We start from the raw sequence: 19,952 nt of genomic DNA, 5'->3' as shown, positions 1-19,952 counted from the left end.
CTTCAAATGTCTCAGTCTCCACCTTGAGACTCTCAGGGTCTCTCACTGAACTGAACCTGGAGCTTGATGTTTCTGTTAGTTTATCTGGTCAACAAGCCCGTAGGATCCCTCCGTTGCTGCCTCTGGCCCCACAGTGCTGGGGCAGCAGGTGTGTGCCTCTACTCTCGGTTTCGACATGAGTGCCTGGGAGTCAAGCTCGGGTCCTCACATTGTCCCCACTGCACTCTCTCTGCAGCTCCTGGGCTTGAACAGTGATCTACACCTTAAAGCATTTATGCATGTTGCAGCCAGGAAGTTTTGGAGGTTTTTTTTGGCTCTCTACACCGTAGCCTGTAGTCCTGGTGGCTGGGACTGCTGGAATGTTCTCATCGCAAAGTCCCAGGCAGAGAACAGTAGCATCTACTCTGCTGTTTGGAAGTCTCTTTCCTCTCTTACACTGACTGTGATGAATAATAATGATAATTTATTCCAGCAGTCATGGCCACTCTCTAGGAGTACTTCATAAGTCTGTCTCTCTGTGTGACGTAGATATCAGGTCTCAGCCCCTGGAGACTGATGTGACTTGAGAGCTTGGGGCATTCAGTGTGTGGCCACACTTCCTCTGGTTCCCCTGCTGATACTGTGTCACCTTCTGGGAATGGTTTAAAGATGTCCGTTCCTATGGACTTCAGCTCAGTAGCTGGTGGGCATCTGGAGGACAGCATCTTCTGCTGACATGGGTCAGTACTGACGCTTTCTGTGGATTGCTATAGCTGGGACCAGTGGCTATTTAGTATCCAGTGGAGCCACCAGGCCTGCTTTGGAGCTTTTCTGTTATTTACTGGGGAGCAGCTGGGGTCTTGGTTTTGGTATTTTGGAGTCAAGGTCTTAAACTATAACCCTTTAAATCTGCACATGCCCAGCACTGTATCTCCCACAGGTGGGAGGGACCATCATAAAGTTACATTTTCCACTATAATCATTGTGTGATTTTAGAAAGAAGTCCACCTCCTTCAAAGGAATCTTGCCCAACCTCCCTTCAGTGTACCAAAACACAATACGTACGAAAAGGCTGGATGACAGTCATATGACGACTCTCCGGGAACTCCAAGAAAAGGAGACACTGCAGGAGCAGCGGAGGAGGTATGCCTGGGATGGGATGACATAGGACTGGGGGCCCAATGGCCAACTATATGGGTATGATATTGTCCCCAGTCTCAGAAGAGGCCTGATAGCTTCTATTCTCCTTGCCAGGCTGGGTCACCGTCCCTCGTTTGGAAGCCCTCGTACCCTTTGCATGGCCTGTAGTTTCTGAAATGCCCGAACTCTTGCTTAGCATTTCAGAGACTTCTCCTTGGACTTGCACAGTATGGTAGTTAATGGGCATCCTTTGGGCAGTGTACTGTTCCCCCGCCTGCATTTTCAAGTGCCTTGAGCTTTTTTGTGTAGGCCCCACCCACCTACCCACCCACCCAAGTGCCTTTCTCCTCCCCTGCCCTAGGGCCTGCCATCATATCTAAGGAATGTTGTCAGACGTGACTGGTCACCTGTTAGCTTCTTTCCTGTTGGTGCCACAGTGTCACGCTTGCTACCCTTGGTTTCATGTAACCTGCTTGTCACCTATCCCATTCTCAGCAACTATTCTCCTTTGCCCTACAGCTCCACTGACAAGCCAGCTGTGTCCTGTCATGGGCCCCCTGCAGCCAGTCAGTATGGACCACATCCACAGAACCACAGTGGCCCAAGCTTCATGGTTGGGTTTGGACAGTGGGGAATCCCAGTGGACCTGTGTAGGGTGCTGAAAGCCAGGGTCAACTCCCCATGTCCATAGTCTCTGCAAGCTCCCTAGTGACATCCCACATGATGCCTTTGACTTCTCTCCCATTTTGTGTTCCTTACTGTTCCTCCCGTGTCCTGTCAGGATCTGGGATCACATCAGGCTTAGTTATTTGAAGCCTCTCACTCCTCCCTTCTGAAGCCTGACTATAAATAAACCTCCTGAGGCCACAATCAGGAATTCTGCCTCTGTTTGTCTGGGCCCTGATGAGGACAGACTGCTCACAAGCTGCATCTGTGGTAGCCCATGCCAGTACCATACCAGACACCCTGTAGTCAACCCGGTTGTCTTCTTCCATAGCGGGTCACTCACCGTTGTTGAGAACGTGCCTTGTGTACAAAGAACCAGTGAACTATCTCCATTGTCCTACTTGTGTTGTGGTCCCTTGCTGAGCAGCTATGGGGCTCTCACTTTCCCAATTAGGAGCTTCCTGCAGGGTGAGCAGATCCCTTCTGCTCCGTGTGATGGAGAAATGGCTAAGTAAATAGAATCCTTTGTCCAGGAGGAAGTGGACGATTTGGAGCATGTCTGAACACTGGGAGCTGGGGATGTGGACCATCTAGGCAGGAGGTATAGGGGAGAACCTAGCTTGTATCCCATATTGGAACCCAGGAAATCTTGGCATCTAGACAGGAGATAGTTCAGAAGAGAGATGGGGAGGCCCAGGCAGGGTAAGCATGAGCCAGTGCACAGGTATCTCTGAGGAGGGCAAGAAGCTGATCTGGAACAGGATTTGGGACTCCAGCCACTGGAGCTGATGGCTAAAGTTGGTGCCAACAGGCAGGTGGACTTGGGGCAGCAGAGGTCCCTTGTGAACACTCTATCCCTAGAGGCTCTCTTTGTCCCTGGGATTGAACAAGATGGAAGATATTTACTATTTAGGCCAGTATCCTTGTGAGAAGCTGCCATGATTCTGAGCATGGTCTGCAGCCTAGCTGGTTCCTTCCTGGCCAGTAGGGAACTTGGGGAACTTGGCTGCCACAGCCAAGTATCAACCTGCAGCAGGAAGTACAACCAGAGTCCAATGGGTTTCAGTTGGAATCTGTCTATCCCTGTCTCTGTTGGAAGAAGCCCAGCAGAAGGGAGGGGAAGGGAAGGGAGGATACTCCCAGCCTCCCACTAGCTCAAAGGACAGGTCGATGGGAGAAGGCTTTATGAAGTTGAAATGACAGCAGATCTTGCGAGCTCTGCTTGAAATAACATCTGGCTTATGACTTTAATGTGACCGTGCTTTTTCTCCAGAGACAAGAGAACTTTGCAGGAGTGGAGAGAGCAGACCCAGCTGATGAGGAGCAGGAGGGAGGTCAATAAATTCCAGACTCCACATAGGAGCATGGTATGTGGCAGACCAGGTGTCTCTGGCCTCGTGTGTGAGCACAATGGGACTCACACACAGTGTCTGGGCCATCCCTCCCAGTCAGTGGTGCTGCACATAGCCCCCACCCTGTGGCACTGTGGCCGAAGCCTCTGTGTGCAGGACCTCGCCCTTGAGGCTGCCCCCTGCCACTGACTACTGGTTCCATCTGAAGGACTCGATGTTCCAAGAGGAAATAGGAAGGACTTGAGGGGGATGATCAAACACCACTAGGTTAAGATATGTTGTGGGCGTCATCCTGTAAACTCTGCACTCTCTCATGCCAGTCACCTTGGGACCTAAAGAACAGCAGCCTTTCAAGCTATCCCTGACCCTAGGGTCGTTCCCCGGCAAGGCTGTGTTTCACAGAATGTGCAGCACCCCTTTTGAATTCCTCCCAGTCCACTTGCAGGTCATGGTCCAGAAGGGCACAGGGAGCGGTCAGCACCAGGGAACCGACTGCTCCTCCAGAATGTGCCTGGCATCCTTGTACAGGCCGAGTGCTTCTTTAATCCCTGCACTTAGGGAGGTGGATGGATCTTTGTAGAGTTCGAGGCCAACCTGGTCTGCAGAGCGAGTTCCAGGACAGCCAGAGCTACACAGAGAAACCCTGTGCCAAAAAAACAAAAAGAAAAATGTTCCTTGTTAATCAAGCCATTGGGGGCTGGAAAGATGGCTCAGAGGTCAAGAGCACTGGCTGCTCTTCCAAAGGTCCTGAGTTCAATTCCCAGCAACCACATGGTGGCTCACAACCATCTGTAATGAGATCTAGTATCCTCTTCTGGCCTGCAGGTGTACATGCAGGCAGAACACTGTATACATAATAAATAAATAAATCCTTTAAAAAAATCAAGCCATTGGTTAGGTCAATAGCTAAAGAAGATCCCAAGATTTTTGCACAGGCTGTTCTGACCAAACTATGCTGGCCTGCATGTGAAGTCACTGTGCACAGTTCAAATCTTTAAAACAAACAAAACCCTAATTTTAGAATTTATAGTAAAGTTAGGACATCAATACAGAATCCATATGTCCCTTCCTCCCTTCTTTTGCTGTTGATATCTTCCCAGATCACATAGCAGTAGTCACAATAGGCATGCCTGGTGCTGCAATATGAGGATCCAAAGGAAGACTGCAGCTCACAAACTTCTCTGGTAGGGTTCTCTTGTCACCTAGCATTCATGTTCCCTGGTGTGCTCTGGCTGGGTGGCTCTGTCTCACTACGTCTTCCTTGACCTGATGCCTTGGGATAGTGCTGATCAATTGTATCTCCATCTCATTTCATAGAGTTTAGGTGAAGATTTGTATTAGGGGCAAGGATACCACAAAGCGATTTTGTATCTTTCTCTGAGCAGCTTGTTGTGGGTTCTTAGTGTACCCAGCCGTGGTAGTTTGAACGAGAATGACCTCCATGGGTTCATATGTTTTAATGCTTGGTCCACAGTTGGTGGAACTATTTGAGAAAGGTTAGAATATGTAGCCTTGCTGGAGGAGGTATCTCTAGGGCTGGGCTTTGAGGTTTCAAAAGCCCACACCACTCTCAGTTAGCTCTCTTTCTGCTCCATGGTTGTCTCAACATACTAGCTTCCAACCACTGTTCCAGTGCCTTGCCTGCCTGTCTGCCTGCCACCATGTCCCCACCTTGATGGCCATGGACTAACCCACTGAAACTGTAAACAAGCACCAAATAAACTCTTCTTTTTGTAAGTTGCCTTGATCAGGGTGTCTTTTCACAGTAATAGAAAAGTAAGACACCAGTCTTGATCCTTTTCAGGGTAGCATGCTTGTCCTCTGCAGTCAGGCTGGGCCTCTCCTCCATGGCTGATCCAGGCCTTGTGACTCATTCTTCCTGATTCCCACCAGGACCCTTCATCACCAGATCTGCAGTAGGGCCTTGCTGGCAGTGTGTCATGCATTCTTTGTCACTGAGTTCTAGTGCAATTTGTCCCAGTCAGCGGCCATTGCTGATGTCTTAGCAGGACCCGTTGTCACTGATGTCTGGTGGGGCTCATCTGCAGCGGGGCTGCAGCCGCTGGCCAGCTAGGGTTCTGTCACTGGGTTCCTTTGTCAACTAACATTCCCCAGGCTGTCATTGTTCATACAACTCAAACAATGCTTTGTTACTTTAAGAAAAAAGAAGAAAAAACAAACCATGGAAATGTTTGCTATAGCAGAATGCCCCAGGAGAGTGATAGAAATTAGAGGGTGTGGCTTTCAAGTTCTGTGCAGTTAGGGTCCGTGAGTGGTGTGGGCCCCTGCTCATATTCAGGCAGTACCATGTGTGCCACTACTGTCTCTGGTCAGAGGGTGGCTATCTCTTGGATGGATGTTCAAGAGATGTGAGCTCCTCCAGCCCAAATAGGACCCGTTACCTCATGTTACATGCACTTCATATCCAGGAAACCTTTCCCAGGAGTAGGCCCTAAAGTCACCCTGGACCCCGAAACAGGATCTTCCTAAATGATGTAGTCAGGACCATAGAGGCTTTGAGGGAAAACATGCCGGAACCAGCCTTGGTCCCTCTGTTCATCCTGAAGGCTGCTCTGTTCTGCTCCAATGGCGTACTGCCTTCTGCATTGTATGTGATGTCAGAGAGGGCTGTGTGTTCCTTGTTCACTTAACACTACGCTGTACTATGAGAAGTGTTCACGTTTGTGTCCGTCTTGTTTTCTGTTTCCCAGCTTTTTCATATGTATAAAATGTTAAAAATATTTCATCAGCCAGGTGGTGGCGGTGCATGCCTTTAATCCCAGCACTGGGGAGACCAGCTTGGTCTACAGAGCAGTTCTAGGACAGCCAGAGCTACACAGAAGTCCCCTGTCTCAAACACCACCCAAAAAAAGAAGGAGTGAAAGAAAGGAAATAGAAAAAGAAAAAAAAAAGAAACCGAAGAGGACTGGAAAGAGCAATCAGTGGTTAAGAACACTTGCCGCTCTTACAGGGGACCTGGATTCAGTGCCCAGTACCCACATGGCAGTTCACAACTGTTACTCCAGCTCTGAGGGATCCAGTGACCTTTTCTAGTCTCCTTGGGCACCAGGCATACATATGGTACACAGACATACATGCAGGGAAGGAACTCAGTACACATAAAATAAAAATAAATCTTAAAAAAAATATTTTTAAAAAGAAATCAAAGATTAAAAGAGAAGTGGACCGAGGATGAAACCAACAGTTCCCAAGAGAGAATCCAAAGGCCAGAAATCCATTCAGTACGCGCTGTCCCACCTGTCCAGTGAGGACCCTCAACAATGAACAGTCTGTGAGCACAGCCCCCAGCAGCCCCTGAGAAAACATCTTAATAATGAGGCAGCAGACTGAGGATGGTGTTCAGCTGAGAGTGCTTTCCTGGTGTGCACAAAGCCCTGGGTAAGAGCCCCAGCACCACAGAAACTGGGCATGAAATTGGGAGGCAGATATAGGAGAATCAGCTGTGGATTGAGTTTTAAGCCAGCCTGTGCTACGTGAGGCCTTGTCTCAGAAACAAACAAACAACAAAAAACAAAACAAAACAACAACAACAACAAAAACCCTAGTGTTCTTTGGACACTTTTGAGAGCTCATTTTTCGGAGATGACGACAATCTAATTGAAGCATGTGACAAAGATATTTAGTTGTGTATTTTGTCATCTGCACAGACAAACACAGTAGGGACTCACAGTAAATGGCATGACCCTGTGCCAGCCTGAGAGAAGCTCTCTGCCTGTACAGGCTCCTGCAGTTGAGTTGGTGATCGCTAGAGGGTGCCAGGGTGCTGTGCATGGCTGGAGGCTGCTGGGCGGAGCTGGCACTCCAGCCCGGAGCACTGTGTGCCAAGCAGGGGTAGTTACCACGTGGAGTGAGGAAATGCCTTTGCAGAGCCCACTTGCCTTACCTGCGCTTCCTGTGACATGTAAGTGTGCAGCTCATACACGCAGGCGCTGACTGCTAAAAGGCTTCTGAGACTGGACACCGGGTGAGACTCCAGGTCTGCCACCCTATTCAGAAAAGGCATACGTTTTTCTTCTCAATGTTGTTCTGAAGCCAACAGCCTTGTCTACGACCTTTGAACCTGTTTTTCTGGGCCTCCATAGCAATTGCATGTTTGACACTCTCTTATAAAGCTGGGAACCTCCCCGAGCACCAACCTTCCCTGTGCCTGAAGGTTTGTCCAGTTTTCAAGCATTTACATTCTTTTTGTTATTAGGAGACTGGGTATTTAGATGATTTTTTTCTTGCCTCTGTTTTTCTGAAATAGTAAACTATATATAGATGAGCAACCCCCCCCATGCATGCCTTTAATTATTAAAACAAGTAATATCTGGCTTTAATGAGGCAAGAAGGAAACCACCTGGATTTAGCATCATGCATTTCTTTCTGTTGGAATTTCTGTGGAAGATTCTTGACCTCCTATGGTAAGGCAGCTGTCACAACCAGCAAGCATGTGGAATTCTGCTGTGTCCCAGCCCTATGCATTTCCGGGACGGGAGTGGCTGTAAAAGAAGGGTGTGGTGGCTCCTGTCCCCTAACTGTATCTTCCTGGGTTCCAGGCCTTTCAGAGAGCCAGGAATGCTGGGTTTGAACTGCACATCCTGGCAGATAAGATTTCCAGCCCTGGAAATCTTCAACTGAGAAGGGGAGATACAGGTCTGATAGGGGAGCACAGTCTGGCTGAGCTCAAAGTCCACCCTTTCAGGCATAGCACAGAGCAGGAACCCCAGCAGGAGGTTCACCCCTCCCCAGGCCTCACATCCTCCACTCAGTCTCACTCTGTTTAGTCAGCCTTGGACTAACAGCCTGCCTCCCACGAACAGGCAACCGTGCATATACCTTGCACATTGCAGAGATACACACACACACACACACACACACACACACACACACACACACACACACTCAAGCTCCTGAATCTGGGGCTGGGCTAGTTCCCTGCCTCATCCCCTGGAGGCAGCAGTGAGCAGTGCTGGTCACGTGGTCTTTGTTGCCCTTACCAACACATCCTGTCCAGGCATATCTGCTTGCTGGAGCTGCAGAAACAGCTTCAGATGCCATCTGATGGCTCTGCAGGGAGCCAGCTACTACAGCAAAAGGCCTGGGAGTAAGACAGAAATGTGTCTGCTTCTGTAATTACTAGGACGAAATCCCCTTACATCTAGTATTAAGAGGGGCGAGGACAGCTGAGATTCCAAACATTAGGACTGAGCCTTTGGTTGGCTCTGAAGACTGAGCAGAGCAGGGAAGACACATGAAGACTGGGTGGGCCTGGGGAGCTGGGGTCAGACAGCTTCAGTCATAGCCAGAGGAGAATTTGAAGACTAGCCTGGAGCTGTGTCTGACTTGGAATAGAAAGGCCCTGCAGGAAGGCCATAGCAGTCAGGAGACAGGGTGACTCAGGCTATAGGGCAGAAGGCAGGACTGCTAGGAAGAGAGGCTATGTCTACATAAATCACAGTGGATAAGGAAGGCCAAATGGGGAATGGGTGGCCATTAATCTGAGAGACATCAGGCTGTCCGGGAATGAGGAGTGTTCCTGGGATGCTGTGAGGAGTGGGCTGTGTTTCCATGACTCCAGGTGGCCCATTAACATTAAAAGGTCACATGAGTTTCCTCTCTCGGCCCGGGCTGCTCTCCCCATGCTCTGTTCTCACTTCCCACAGTTTAGGGAAATCTGAGATGGGAACCACTCAGGCAACATGGCTGACCGGCTGTGGAATGTCCTAGAAAGACACTGAGAATACTCTGACCTGTGGAAAGATCTAGCACTACTTGGCCTTGAGGGCTGTGGGATGCCAATGGGCACAACCAGATATGACCTAGTGTCCCTCAGGATGCAGTTTCTTTATGGGGGGGGGGGGACTGAGTCTCTTGTAGGTTGTTACCTGTTCTACTCACGATGTCTAGGTTCATGGCCTGCAGGCTCGCCAAGTTCAAGGCTTGTATTTTATATACTTGGTTTGTATTAGCACTTACATATTAGCTTGTTGTGATTTAAAACTAACTGACACCAGGACTGGGGTCCTGTTACAGTAATGTGTTTTCTGTCACGTGACAGAGTCTCGGGGTATCCTAGGTCAACTATACCAACTTTGAGCTCACCCAGGGTTCCTTGCTCTATACTGCCTCCACTCCAACCTGGGCTGCTGGGACATTTGAGAGATACCTGCACCAAGGACCAAGGTGGGAGCGGCTGTTAGTCAAGCCGTAGGACAGGGAGGCCTACAAAGAATGTCCTCTTGGGTGGCCTAGCAGGGCAGGTGGGCCTGTGGGGAAGCGCATGCATTGCTCTTCATACATTGCTGGAAATAAGAACAGCCTTTGCATGCGTTGTTGGAAAGAAGAGCAGCCTTTGCATGCATTGCTGGAAATAGCTTGTTGCATTTTTCTAGATGGCATCAAAGATCCCCTTTGCCACAGATCTGATAGACCATGGGAAAACGCCATCGAATCCACTCGGGAAAATGAAGGCCAACAGAGAGAGGACAGTGAAGAGGAGTGTCAGGTTGGTGACAGTTCTGCGTTCCCGGCTCCCCAGCTCAGTGCCACAGGCTGCCCAAGGCACATACCAAGTGCCATGGAATGTCTAGCATTGTGTGCGCACTCAGCATAGTTGGTGATCTAGGAAGACCTGATCCCCATGCTTGGTATTCCATTACCCTGCCAGATGACTGGCAGGACTCAGAAGATGCCCACTCCAGGCACCACCAGCCTCACCCTTCCCCAGTTGTTCTAGTGCCTGAGCCCTTGTCTCACCCTAAGTTCTGTCTTTTCAGCCCTTAGGACTACACCTAGCCTTCCCATCATGGTGTGCCGGCCATGGCTCCTGCCAAAAGATTCCATGAAAGAAAGGGAAAACACATAAGAAGGCTGGTTTATGGTACCTTAGCATTTGACACCCTAGTATTGGAGTCTCTGGCCAAGGAGTCGCCAGGTTGCTGATTGGGAGAGAAGCATGACAATTGTCCTAAGAGCTTAGGCCAGTTAGCAGACCCATCTGGAACTCAGGAGAGCATTAGAGGAAAGTTGGTGCCAAAAAGGACCAATATTGGGGGCGGGGGATCCCTGATCCAAGCCAGTAGGACAGTGTAGAAGCCCTGCAGGGTCCAGGGCAGGTAGCAGAGAACTAACTGTGTGGGAAGGGGGTGGGAACCTCCTGGCATTTAGCCAGAGATTTCTGGCCTCTTTCTGCCATTCTAAATCATTCTGTTTACAGTTCACAAATAGCAACCTTGGAGTCTCAGCCTGATGTTAGCAGAGATAGAGATGTATTTAAAAATCTCAGGTCAATGAGATATTCTGCTCTGTCTAAAGGTTCAGTAAAACTGTTTTACCCATGAAAAGGAATGCTGTTCTCCTCATGTACAAAACAGGCTGCTAAAAAATAGGCGCAGCCACATAGCCCTGGATTTGAAGTTATAGATGGGCGTTAGCCACCAGGGGGTTGCTGGGAACCAAACCTAGGTCCTGTATAAGCTCCAAGGTGCTTCTTCCCTCTAAGCCATCTCTCCAGCCCCAACTTGAGGGTGTTTAAGCATAATGACCTTCTGGGAAAGGATGTTGCCTCAAGGCCAGCATCTCTAGGGGAGGCCGGGAGCCACTTGGTACCTCAGATGGCCCATGGGCTGTGGGGAAAGGTTTCTCTGTGGTTGAAATGAGAACTGCTAGCCTAAGGCCAGCATCCAAGCAGCAAGTGTCTGTGTCGCAGCGCCGCACCGTTAGCAGACCTGGAAGAGAAGATAAGGCGGCATACACAGCAGATCTGTGCTCGCAACTTCCTGGGTACCAACCCACTGCAAGACATGAAGGTGGCCAACCAGGACCTGGAAACTGTGAGTACCGTTGCCCTGTTTACGAATGTCTCATTAATGAAATGAAACTCTTTGTATCACTGCGGAGCAAGTGCCCTCCAACGCCTGCCACATATGTATGTATTAGGGGCCTCCAGAAAAATATCCTGGCCACATTGTTAGCTCTCAGCTGCACTAGACACAATGGGATACGCATGACAGCTTAGGGCCTCTGAGGACAGAACTAGGCCATTCCTTAAGTCTGTGCAGTCTTTGCTTAAGGCTTCACACCCAGAGCAGGCTGTTGTTTGAAATGGAGCTTCTTAGAGAGGGTTCATTGCTGTTGCCTGGGGAGAGAACAGTGTGCCAATTCACAGGGATCCGAATGACCACACCCCTGAGCTCCTAAACAGAGCAAATTATGCACCTAAACCCTTGTCGTCTAACCACGTTGCCACCTAACGGCTGAAACCATCTGCACCCACCTTGTGCCTTAGTACCCTGCTTGTGGGAGAATCGCAGAGCAGAGGCCCTTCCTGCCCTGACAGGAAGCTGGTAGAAGGGAAAAGCAGTTTTGTGATAGTGGTACTTGGGTGCCCATGACCCCACCTTGGCTTAGTTCCAGGTTAATCTGCATTGGCTTAAGAGCAGGCTTTCTTCACAGCCTCTCTGTGGCTCCATTTCTGTTCTGTCCAGATGGACAAAAGTCAACCCTGGCCACAAACCCACCACGCACCCTCCGCGTCGGCACATCGGCATGCCACATTTGCACCCAGATTAATCATCACTGCACCACAGCAGGAAGAGAGAAAAAGGCAGACAAGACAGCTCTGCGGTGAAAGCCATGAATGCCCAGTAACAGCTGCAGGGAGTTTACAGCACTGGCTCTGGCCTCCCAGAGATGCCACACCCACTGGTTTTCAGTCACTCTTATCTGACCTTTGCCATAATAGCTGAGCCTGAAACCTAACACATACTGAGGCCAGCAAAGTTTTGTAAGAAGAAAGTCCCTGGAGGTATAGTATTAAGAGCCTGCTGAGAGACAGAGAAAACACCAGCCAGTTATGAGGTTCATTCTACAGAACCCTAAAACACAAGAATGCAAACTCAGACAAAATTGTGGCAGCCACATGTCCAGCATGGATTTGTTACCAAGTCCCAGTCCGAGCAGAGAGGCTATTGACAAATGTTAGGTATGTGTGGATGTCTCCAGTGATAGTCAGTTAACCACACTTCAGTAAGCCACACAGCCAAGAATATTTGGGGAGACACAAAGTTGGGTGGGTAGGGAGGGAGTGTGAATCTGCGAAGAATTGGAAGAGGGTTGTAAATACAATGAAAGCATGATAAACTTTTGTTTTGTTTTGGTTTTATTTGTTTTTGTTTTTCGAGACAGGGTTTCTATGTAGCTTCCGAACCTGTACTGAAACTAGCTCTTGTAGACCAGGCTGGCCAAACTCACAGACTCACAGAGATCCACCTGCCTCTGCCTCCTGAGTGCTGGGATTAAATTAAAGGTCTGTACCACCACTGCCCAGCTTAAAAATGTTTGTTGTTTTTTTTTTTAAAAAAAAAGAGTGAAAATCTGGGGACAGTGGGTAAAAGCTGAAAGTCTGTTCCCCGGAGTCACCTGTCTCGTTAGCCCACCCAGCAGAGCCTATCTTCGAGGGAAGCAGGATAGAGGTGTGGTGACAGTAGCCACGGAATGCCTTCCTGGGCTCTGATAAGGACCTGCCACCCTGATGTGTGAGGGCACCTTGAGAGTCTGCCCCCAGGTGAGCAGGTCAATGTAGAGGAGCCACCGTGGGGTCCTGGGGACCTAGAGAGGGGCCATAGCTACCCTGTGTCACTGTCACAAGGCCTCTGCTTTTCACCACCTGGAAGGTCAGGAAGAGCCTTCTCAGTGCACTGCTCTCTAGCCCTCTCAACTGACAAACAGACGGCATGGGTGCTCCCTGGAACTGTCCCAGCACAGAGTGGCCAGTGGGTTCCCAGCAACACCTGTGAGGTCTGGTCATTGTCTGAGGTCTCATCCCGATGCATGGGGAACCCGCCTGTGCTTGGTCTTTCAGGAGAGGCCTTGGCAAGCCTGCAGGAAAGCAGAAAGGGATAAACAGAGACCGAATTAAGAAGTGCTCGAATTAGGGCTGGAGTAGTTGCTGCTCTCCTGGAGGATCTAAGTTCAGTTCCCAGCACCTACACAGTGGCTTATAACCACCTTCAACTCTTAATTGCAGGGGACCTAGTACAATCTCTGACCTCCATGGCACCAGGCACTTATGTGGTGCACATACATTTATGCAGGCAAAACACTCATACACGTAAAACAAAAACATCTAAAACTTTTGAAGCAGCAGCAGCAAGAACAGCGGCAGCAGCAGCAACACTTGACAGTGTTAGTCCCTGGGCATTGGTGGAAGCAACTGCTACCATGAACCAGGGCAAGTGCCCGGAGGTGAAGTTAAACAAATCCCCCAGGAAGCAGAATGAAAAGAAAATGGAGGTGAATGACAGAATTGAAACAAGATTTTAAGACAGCAACAACTAGAAGACGGGTCTGAGAGGTTCAACACGTGCTGGCATATTTCAAGAGATTCCAGAGCAAGTGAAAGGAACATTTAGAAAGAAACAAATTAGCTTTCCTAGCATCCGTGAAACCCTGAGTTTGAGCTGAAGTACATGGGACATGGTGGCACGTGCTTGCAGTCCCAGCACTTCAGAGTAGAGAGAGGAGGATTATGAGTCCCAGGGTCATATTTGGCTGCACAGTGAGGCTCAGGCCAGAGTGGGGTACACAAGACCCTGTCTCAAAAGAGAAAAAAAGTACAGTTAGAGAAGGGGCATCAGTAGTCCACATGTTAGTAGCTCGATGTCCTGACCAAGGATTAGACAATCCCATCGCTAGCTAGCTCATGGAGGTCAAGGCTAGAGCAGTATAAATTCCACTCAGTCCTTTAAAAATGCTGCTTCCTGCCCAGCCTCTTCAGGGGCAGTGGAATGAATTCTGTCTGAAGGGAGTTGTCAAAGGGCTAAACAGAGCAAGAAAAAATAAAATGACTCAGGCTGCTTGCCAGGGGCTGAGCCTTTGACCGGAAGTTCCACATGACAGGTTTGTCCAGGAGAAGAGACTAGGGAGGGGTGTCCAGTTTGGGCATTCTGAATGACAGGCACAAAGGAAACAGCACAGTCTAAAAAGAGGCAAAGCTATAGATGCGCACTAGCAGGACCAACAGCAAATAGTACTGACTGGCGTGGTGTAGACCTGAGATGGTGTGGCTGGGCTTGAGGAGACAAGTAGAAGAAATGGATGGATGAGCTAAAGTCTCCATCCAAGGATCGGGTGACCTCAGACAGAGACATGACCACCCTGTGGCCTCAGGTTTCCCTTTTCCTGAGTGGCAGATGGGCTGGGCACTATAGAACACAAAGCACACACCTAATTCCAGGCTGGGCAGTGTCCTTCCTTGGCCCTCTGTCTGTCTGACTATGTTCCTGGCTAGATTGTGCTTAGAGGGATAGCCATCACAGGCCCCAAGAGTGTTATGGCACCAGCCTCAGGATTCTCTCTTCCTGAGAATGAATTCTTCATTCATACTGCTGCCTGCATAGTGAGGGGATGCTGTGGGGACACCATGGCAAATGCCCACAAGGTGGTTAACTCTGGGGAAGCATCCACAGGTACAAGAGCTATCAGGGGCCTAAGTTGAGTGGCCCCTCCACATCAGTGAGGAGACATCACTGATGTCTTGGTGATGACATCACCAAGGAGGTACTTGGGGGAAAGGCAGCCTGAGTGCTCCCACATATACCTCATATGCACCAAAGTGGGGGTTCATTTGTCTTGCCTAACTTACACCTTGTCTTCTCCCCAAAGGCCAAGAAACTTCAGGAGGAATTAAGGAAACTGAAGCTGGAGATGACCTTGAACAAGGAACATCCATTTGCAGCTTTGTCTGGAAACCTTTCGCTTCACCCACCAGCATCACAGCCTCAAAATATATTTTTTAACACAAAATACTAGGAAAGTGGTGTTGTCAGCAGGGATGACAAGTACCTCCCACAGTGCGGAGCTGCAGTCCCCCATGTGGTGTGGGGATTGGCAGGAGGGCGACTAGTGGGTCTTTGGCTGCTCCACAGGCTGCGGCTTTTGATTGACCCGACTCCTTTCTGAGGCATAGGTTTAAGTGCATTAAAGGAAGAATGTTGTGAGCAAGCCTAACTGTTCTCTTCTGTCACTGTTTCCACCAGTCCAGTTGACAGGGGCCTTCAGCCAAAACCACAAAGGTGTCCTAGTTTCCGTTGACCCAGTGGGAAGGGGAGGCTACTGGCCTGACTCCATCTTCGTTCAGATAGGGCTCAGTGGAGCATGCTATCCTATGCAAACCGAAGTGTTCTTTGGCCTAGACCCTTTGTCTACACACGGACATTGACACCTAGCCCCAGGCATGCCATTGCCCTGTAGGATCCCTGGGCACCCATCACCACCACCAAAATTAAAACCTCCTCTGATGCCACTCCCACCCCACCCCACCCCTGTAATCCTTCTGCCACTCACTCAGGGATTACATGGCAGGTTCCAGCTCTTGGATGTGACTATAAACTCAGGGCTTTTTCTTCAGGCTGCTGGGAGCAGACATAGAGTTATTCAGACTTTCTGTTTCCTCTTGTGTCAGTTTTTGTTAACTGGGTTCTGTTTTTAATTTCCTTGTCTTGTAAACAAAATAATTAGAAAACATGTTTGAAGGGTCATAGAGATGGCTCACAATCATCTGTAACTCCAGTTCCATAGGATCCAACACCCCCTTCTGCCCTCCATGGACACAAGGCACATTCATGGTGCACATACATAGATGTAGGCAACACACACACACAAACAAAAGTAATAAAAAGACTTGGAAGGAAGTTCCAAGACCTTTTTTTTTAGCATTTGAGAGAAAAACAAGACAGGAAAACTGGAAATCACAGCAGCTTCTGCGACGAGAGAGGGATAAGAAGAAAGCCGTTCCTCTAAAATGTCATTACATTTGTGTTGTGCATGCACATGTGTGTACATGCACATGCATGCGCAACAAATACATGGAGGACAAAGGACAATTTGAGGGAGTCAGGTCTCTTCATCTTGTGGGTTCCTAGGGAATGGAGTTCAGGTCATCAGGCTTGTCAGCCTTTACTGGCAAAGCCATCTTGCTAGTCCAAGAGACATTGTCCTTAAATTAGAGGTAATCAGCAGTGAGCAGCGGCTTGGGGGTGGAGGTGGGCCTTCAGAGAAGAGTGAGAATGCCCTGTGGGTTAGGGCAAGTGGGCTTAGGAGTTTGGCTGACTTTCAAAACAGACATAGAAAGAGGGAGGAGGAGGCCAGAGAGATGGCTCAGCTGTGACCACAGCTTGCTGACACACCTGATGGCCTGACTTCAGTGCCCAGAGTCTACATGGTAGAAAAGAACCAATGTACATTAGTCTTCTGACTATCACAGGGTTCTATTCCTCCTATCTCCTTAACAAGTCTTTAGATTTGTTATTTGCCCAAGTGATTGGCAGGCCAAGTAGTTAACTCTTTGTAATCTCCTGATTCTTTGGGCAGTATAGAATGCCATGTCTCTACCTGGGGCCAGAGGCATAACTCAGATATTATTTTTTTTTCTCCGAGACAGGGATTCTCTAGCTTTGGAGCCTGTCCTGGAACTAGCTCTTGCAGACCAGGCTGGTCTTGAACTCACAGAGATCCACCTGCCTCTACCTCCCAAGTGCTGGGATTAAAGGCATGCACCACTACTGCCCGGCTGAGATCTTATTCTTTTAACCAAAAATGATCTAACAGGAAGCATTAAAAATAAAAGAGGGCTAGAAAGATAGCTCAGAGGTTAAGCACATTGATTGCCCTTCCAGAGGGCCTGAGTTCAATTCCCAGCAACCACATGGTGGCTCACAGCCATCTATAGTGGCATCTGATGTCCTCTTCAGGCATAAAGGTGTATATGAAGACAGAGCACTCATACATAAAATAAATCTTAAAAAAAATAAAAAGGAGGGCTTGTGAAAGGTCCTAGCCACCAAGCCTTCCAACCCAAGTTCAATCCCTGCATCCCAATGTTTTAAAATCATCTTTCAAGCCATATGCGGTGATGTACATCTGTAATCCCAGCACTCCTACAGATGGAGTAGGTGAGACAGGAGAATTGCACAGAAACTCACAAGGCAGCTAATATGAAGTATGCTGTATAGCAGCAGAAACAAGAGACCCTGCTTCGACAAGGCAGAAAGCAAGAACTGACCCCCCAAAATTGACAACCCCCCAGGTTTCCATATGTGTGCCTGGATTCACATAGACACATGCACACAATTAACATATATGTACTGGTTTTTTTGAGACAGGGTTTCTCTGTGCCCTGACTGTTCTGGAACTCGCTCTGTAGACCAAGCTGGTCTTGAACTCGCAGAGATCCACCAGCCTCTGTCTCCCGAGTGCTGATATTAAAGGCATACACCACCACTGCCTAGCTTTTTAAGTCATAAAATAGCCATGCTACCTCCACTTTGGTCTCATAAGGCACTATAAATCAAATAGAGTGTTACAATGTTAATGAACTGTGATTTAGGTTCATGTGTATACATGACTTTCACATGTGGCCTTGCTCTTTTCCCAGATAGAAACCAAAAACTTTCTGGGAATATCACAAAGACCATAAAATTTTTGCAGTAAGTACTCAACGTCCACATGACTCTGTGTGACCTAGGGTTTTTCCTTATCTGCTGTTGTCCTAGCCAGTGGTACACCAGGAACCATCTCGCTCTTATTTACTGAAAAAAGGGCTCCTTAGCAAGCCCTGAGACACTTCAGAAGCCGCCAAATTCATATGATTCTTATAAAGACACAAGTGTGACTTTCTTAAGAGGGCCACACCCATGCTTGGTTTTGCCTTACCCTTTCCCTAAGTGTCTTTCCCTTCCCACACCTCAGCCACTATTTAAAAGTTAAAATCTCCCCAACTCAGAGCTTCGTAGCAAAGTGAATCCCAGCTTCACCTGAATGATCTCTGATCTCAGGCTGCTCAGAGTGGCAGCGTGGGGTTGTTTTTCCAGCCACTGCTCTACTGGTGCCCCCACCCCCTCCAAGGTCACAGTGAATACTGCAATCTTAACCCAAAGTCTATACCCTTAGTCAGTGGTTTTCTGGTGAGTTCTTTTCCTAATCATGAGACATTTCCTAATGGGAGAATGCCACAATTATCCCAATTTTTAGAGGGCAGGATCTCTTCAGAGCAGCCCTTGCAGGGTGGCCAGAAGGGAGCCAGTCTAGCTTCTAAAGCTCTGTGACCTGTGGGAGGTCCAGGATTTCCAGCTACAAAGACTCCACGAGGCCTTGCCCTGGAGGACATCTAGGGAAGTGTGACCTGCCCACACACCCCCCCCCCCCGAGCCCCGGGAGTCCTGGTATACTCCAGTGCCCACTCTACACAGTACCTAGGGAACCAGGCTCTAGGGCCTGCATATCACCGGCCTCCGCCCAGACCAGGCCCTTTGACTCTATTTCAGAAGCCTCAGCTCTGGCAGAGTCAGGCCTTGTTGAAGGGACTGCAAGCCGGCAGGGCCTAGTGAGTTCAGAACAAAGCAGCAGAGGCAGGCCCAGGTATGCTGGTGTGAGTGTGTGTGTTGTGCATCACCAGTGGTCTGGCCAGTCAATCCTGGGACAGGCCTGTGGCTGTCTGTGGCAGCACCCTTCATGGTCATGGGTTGGGAGTACTGAGTCTCCCCAGTGGAGCTCGGGAGTGAGTCAGTGAGACTCAGGAGGTCTGTGCTCTGCCAGGACCTGCAGAAGTCATCTGTAAGATGGAGGCAGGCACAGGGCTAGTGACAAGTAGGAGCCAGACAGCTGTGCAAGGTGAATCTTGAAGCCAAGCCCGGGCTCCAAAGGGGAAGCAGCTTGCTGAGGGCCTCCTTCCCTGCCCAGGTGGATGGGGGCTGGGCCGAGGCCCTGAAAGGCCTGTGTTTAAATTGCAAATCCATCTCCTTGTTGGCTGCTTAAATATTCTACCGAACAGGTTTTTAAAAATGGCTTCCAAATACACATTAAAACACACAGCACAAAGCTGGCAGGCAGATACAGAGAGCGGCACAAGTGGGCTGTGGCCCCTTCTCTCCACTCCCCAGCTCGGGCCACTAGCAGCCTAGGAGCCTCCTGCCACAGGCTGAACCCTAGATTCTCCATGTCCCTTGTGTCCCTTACGACGATCGAACTACTGCTGACATCAGGAACTAACAGAAGCCCCTCACCCACACAATAAGCTGGCAGTTTTCAAGGTGTCCCTCTGTCCTTGCCCCACAACCGAGCTTGACATCTAACAAACTTACTTTCCAGCCCTTGCCTCTATCACCTGAGGGTCCTCCACAAGCGCGCCTGCTTGCTCAAGTGTCTTTTCCCCGACTGCCTCTTCCCTCACAGCCCCAGCTGCTCACAGCCTGTGGGTGTCCCCAGCTTGGGAGCTACTGAACTGGGGGAGGGGGTCCTGCTGTGGTCTGTCCTCCGCAGGCACCCCCCGGCACTCAAGCACAGATGCTCAACTGGTATCTGGGCTGAGGGAGTGGGCAGCCTCCCACCAGCCATCCACCTGGGACTGGGCTGGCAATGGTTCCTGCAGCCACCATTTTTGCTCCAAATTCTGCTGCATCCAACTCTGAAGACCTGAGGATAACAGACGCTTGGCGTGGGGCGGGGGGCGGCGGGGGAGTTGCCCCTCAGCCGAACTCCCCCCAGGCTTTCTCATCTGCTCTGGAACTAGGGCTACAGTAGGCTTAAGGCGAGGTAAAGAGGCGGCAGAGGGCCTCGATTGTCCTTCGCGGCGTCAGCGGTAGTAGCCCCGAAGCAGGTCCAGCGGGGCAAGAACTCCATTCTCAAGCAGAGAGGAGCAAGGGCTCAGAAGACCGGTAGTCAGGGCCTCGTTGCCCTCCTGGTACCACCAGTGAAGGTGATGCAAACCAGGCTTAGGGGCCCGGGTCTCAGACGCCGCCGTTGGTCATTGCAACA

At 49.6% G+C, this 19,952-nt stretch overlaps 1 protein-coding gene across 2 annotated transcripts in view; it reads left to right on the top strand.

Moving 5' to 3' along the window:
• The window catches only part of Lrrc27 (leucine rich repeat containing 27), a 28,773-nt gene extending 13,624 nt beyond the window's left edge, over positions 1-15,149 (top strand). Inside the window, exons 7-11 of one of the 2 annotated variants that reach the window (XM_048455285.3) lie at positions 976-1,122; positions 3,059-3,152; positions 9,533-9,645; positions 10,849-10,972; positions 14,805-15,149. In XM_048455285.3, the coding sequence (XP_048311242.3) occupies positions 976-1,122; positions 3,059-3,152; positions 9,533-9,645; positions 10,849-10,972; positions 14,805-14,951 (625 nt within the window). In that variant the 3' untranslated portion in view covers positions 14,952-15,149. Of the gene's footprint in view, positions 1-975; positions 1,123-1,638; positions 1,990-3,058; positions 3,153-9,532; positions 9,646-10,848; positions 10,973-14,804 lie in introns of those variants that run through there. The other variant, XM_085693307.2, reaches the window with a different exon arrangement.
• The last annotated feature ends 4,803 nt before the right edge of the window (positions 15,150-19,952 follow it).

Source organism: Myodes glareolus, chromosome 7 (assembly GCF_982192425.1).
Source record: "Myodes glareolus chromosome 7, mMyoGla1.1, whole genome shotgun sequence".
In the NCBI taxonomy this organism is placed as follows: domain Eukaryota; kingdom Metazoa; phylum Chordata; class Mammalia; order Rodentia; family Cricetidae; genus Myodes; species Myodes glareolus.
The sequence above is the reverse complement of the archived record's forward strand: the minus strand, read 5'-3'. Positions and strand labels throughout refer to the sequence as shown.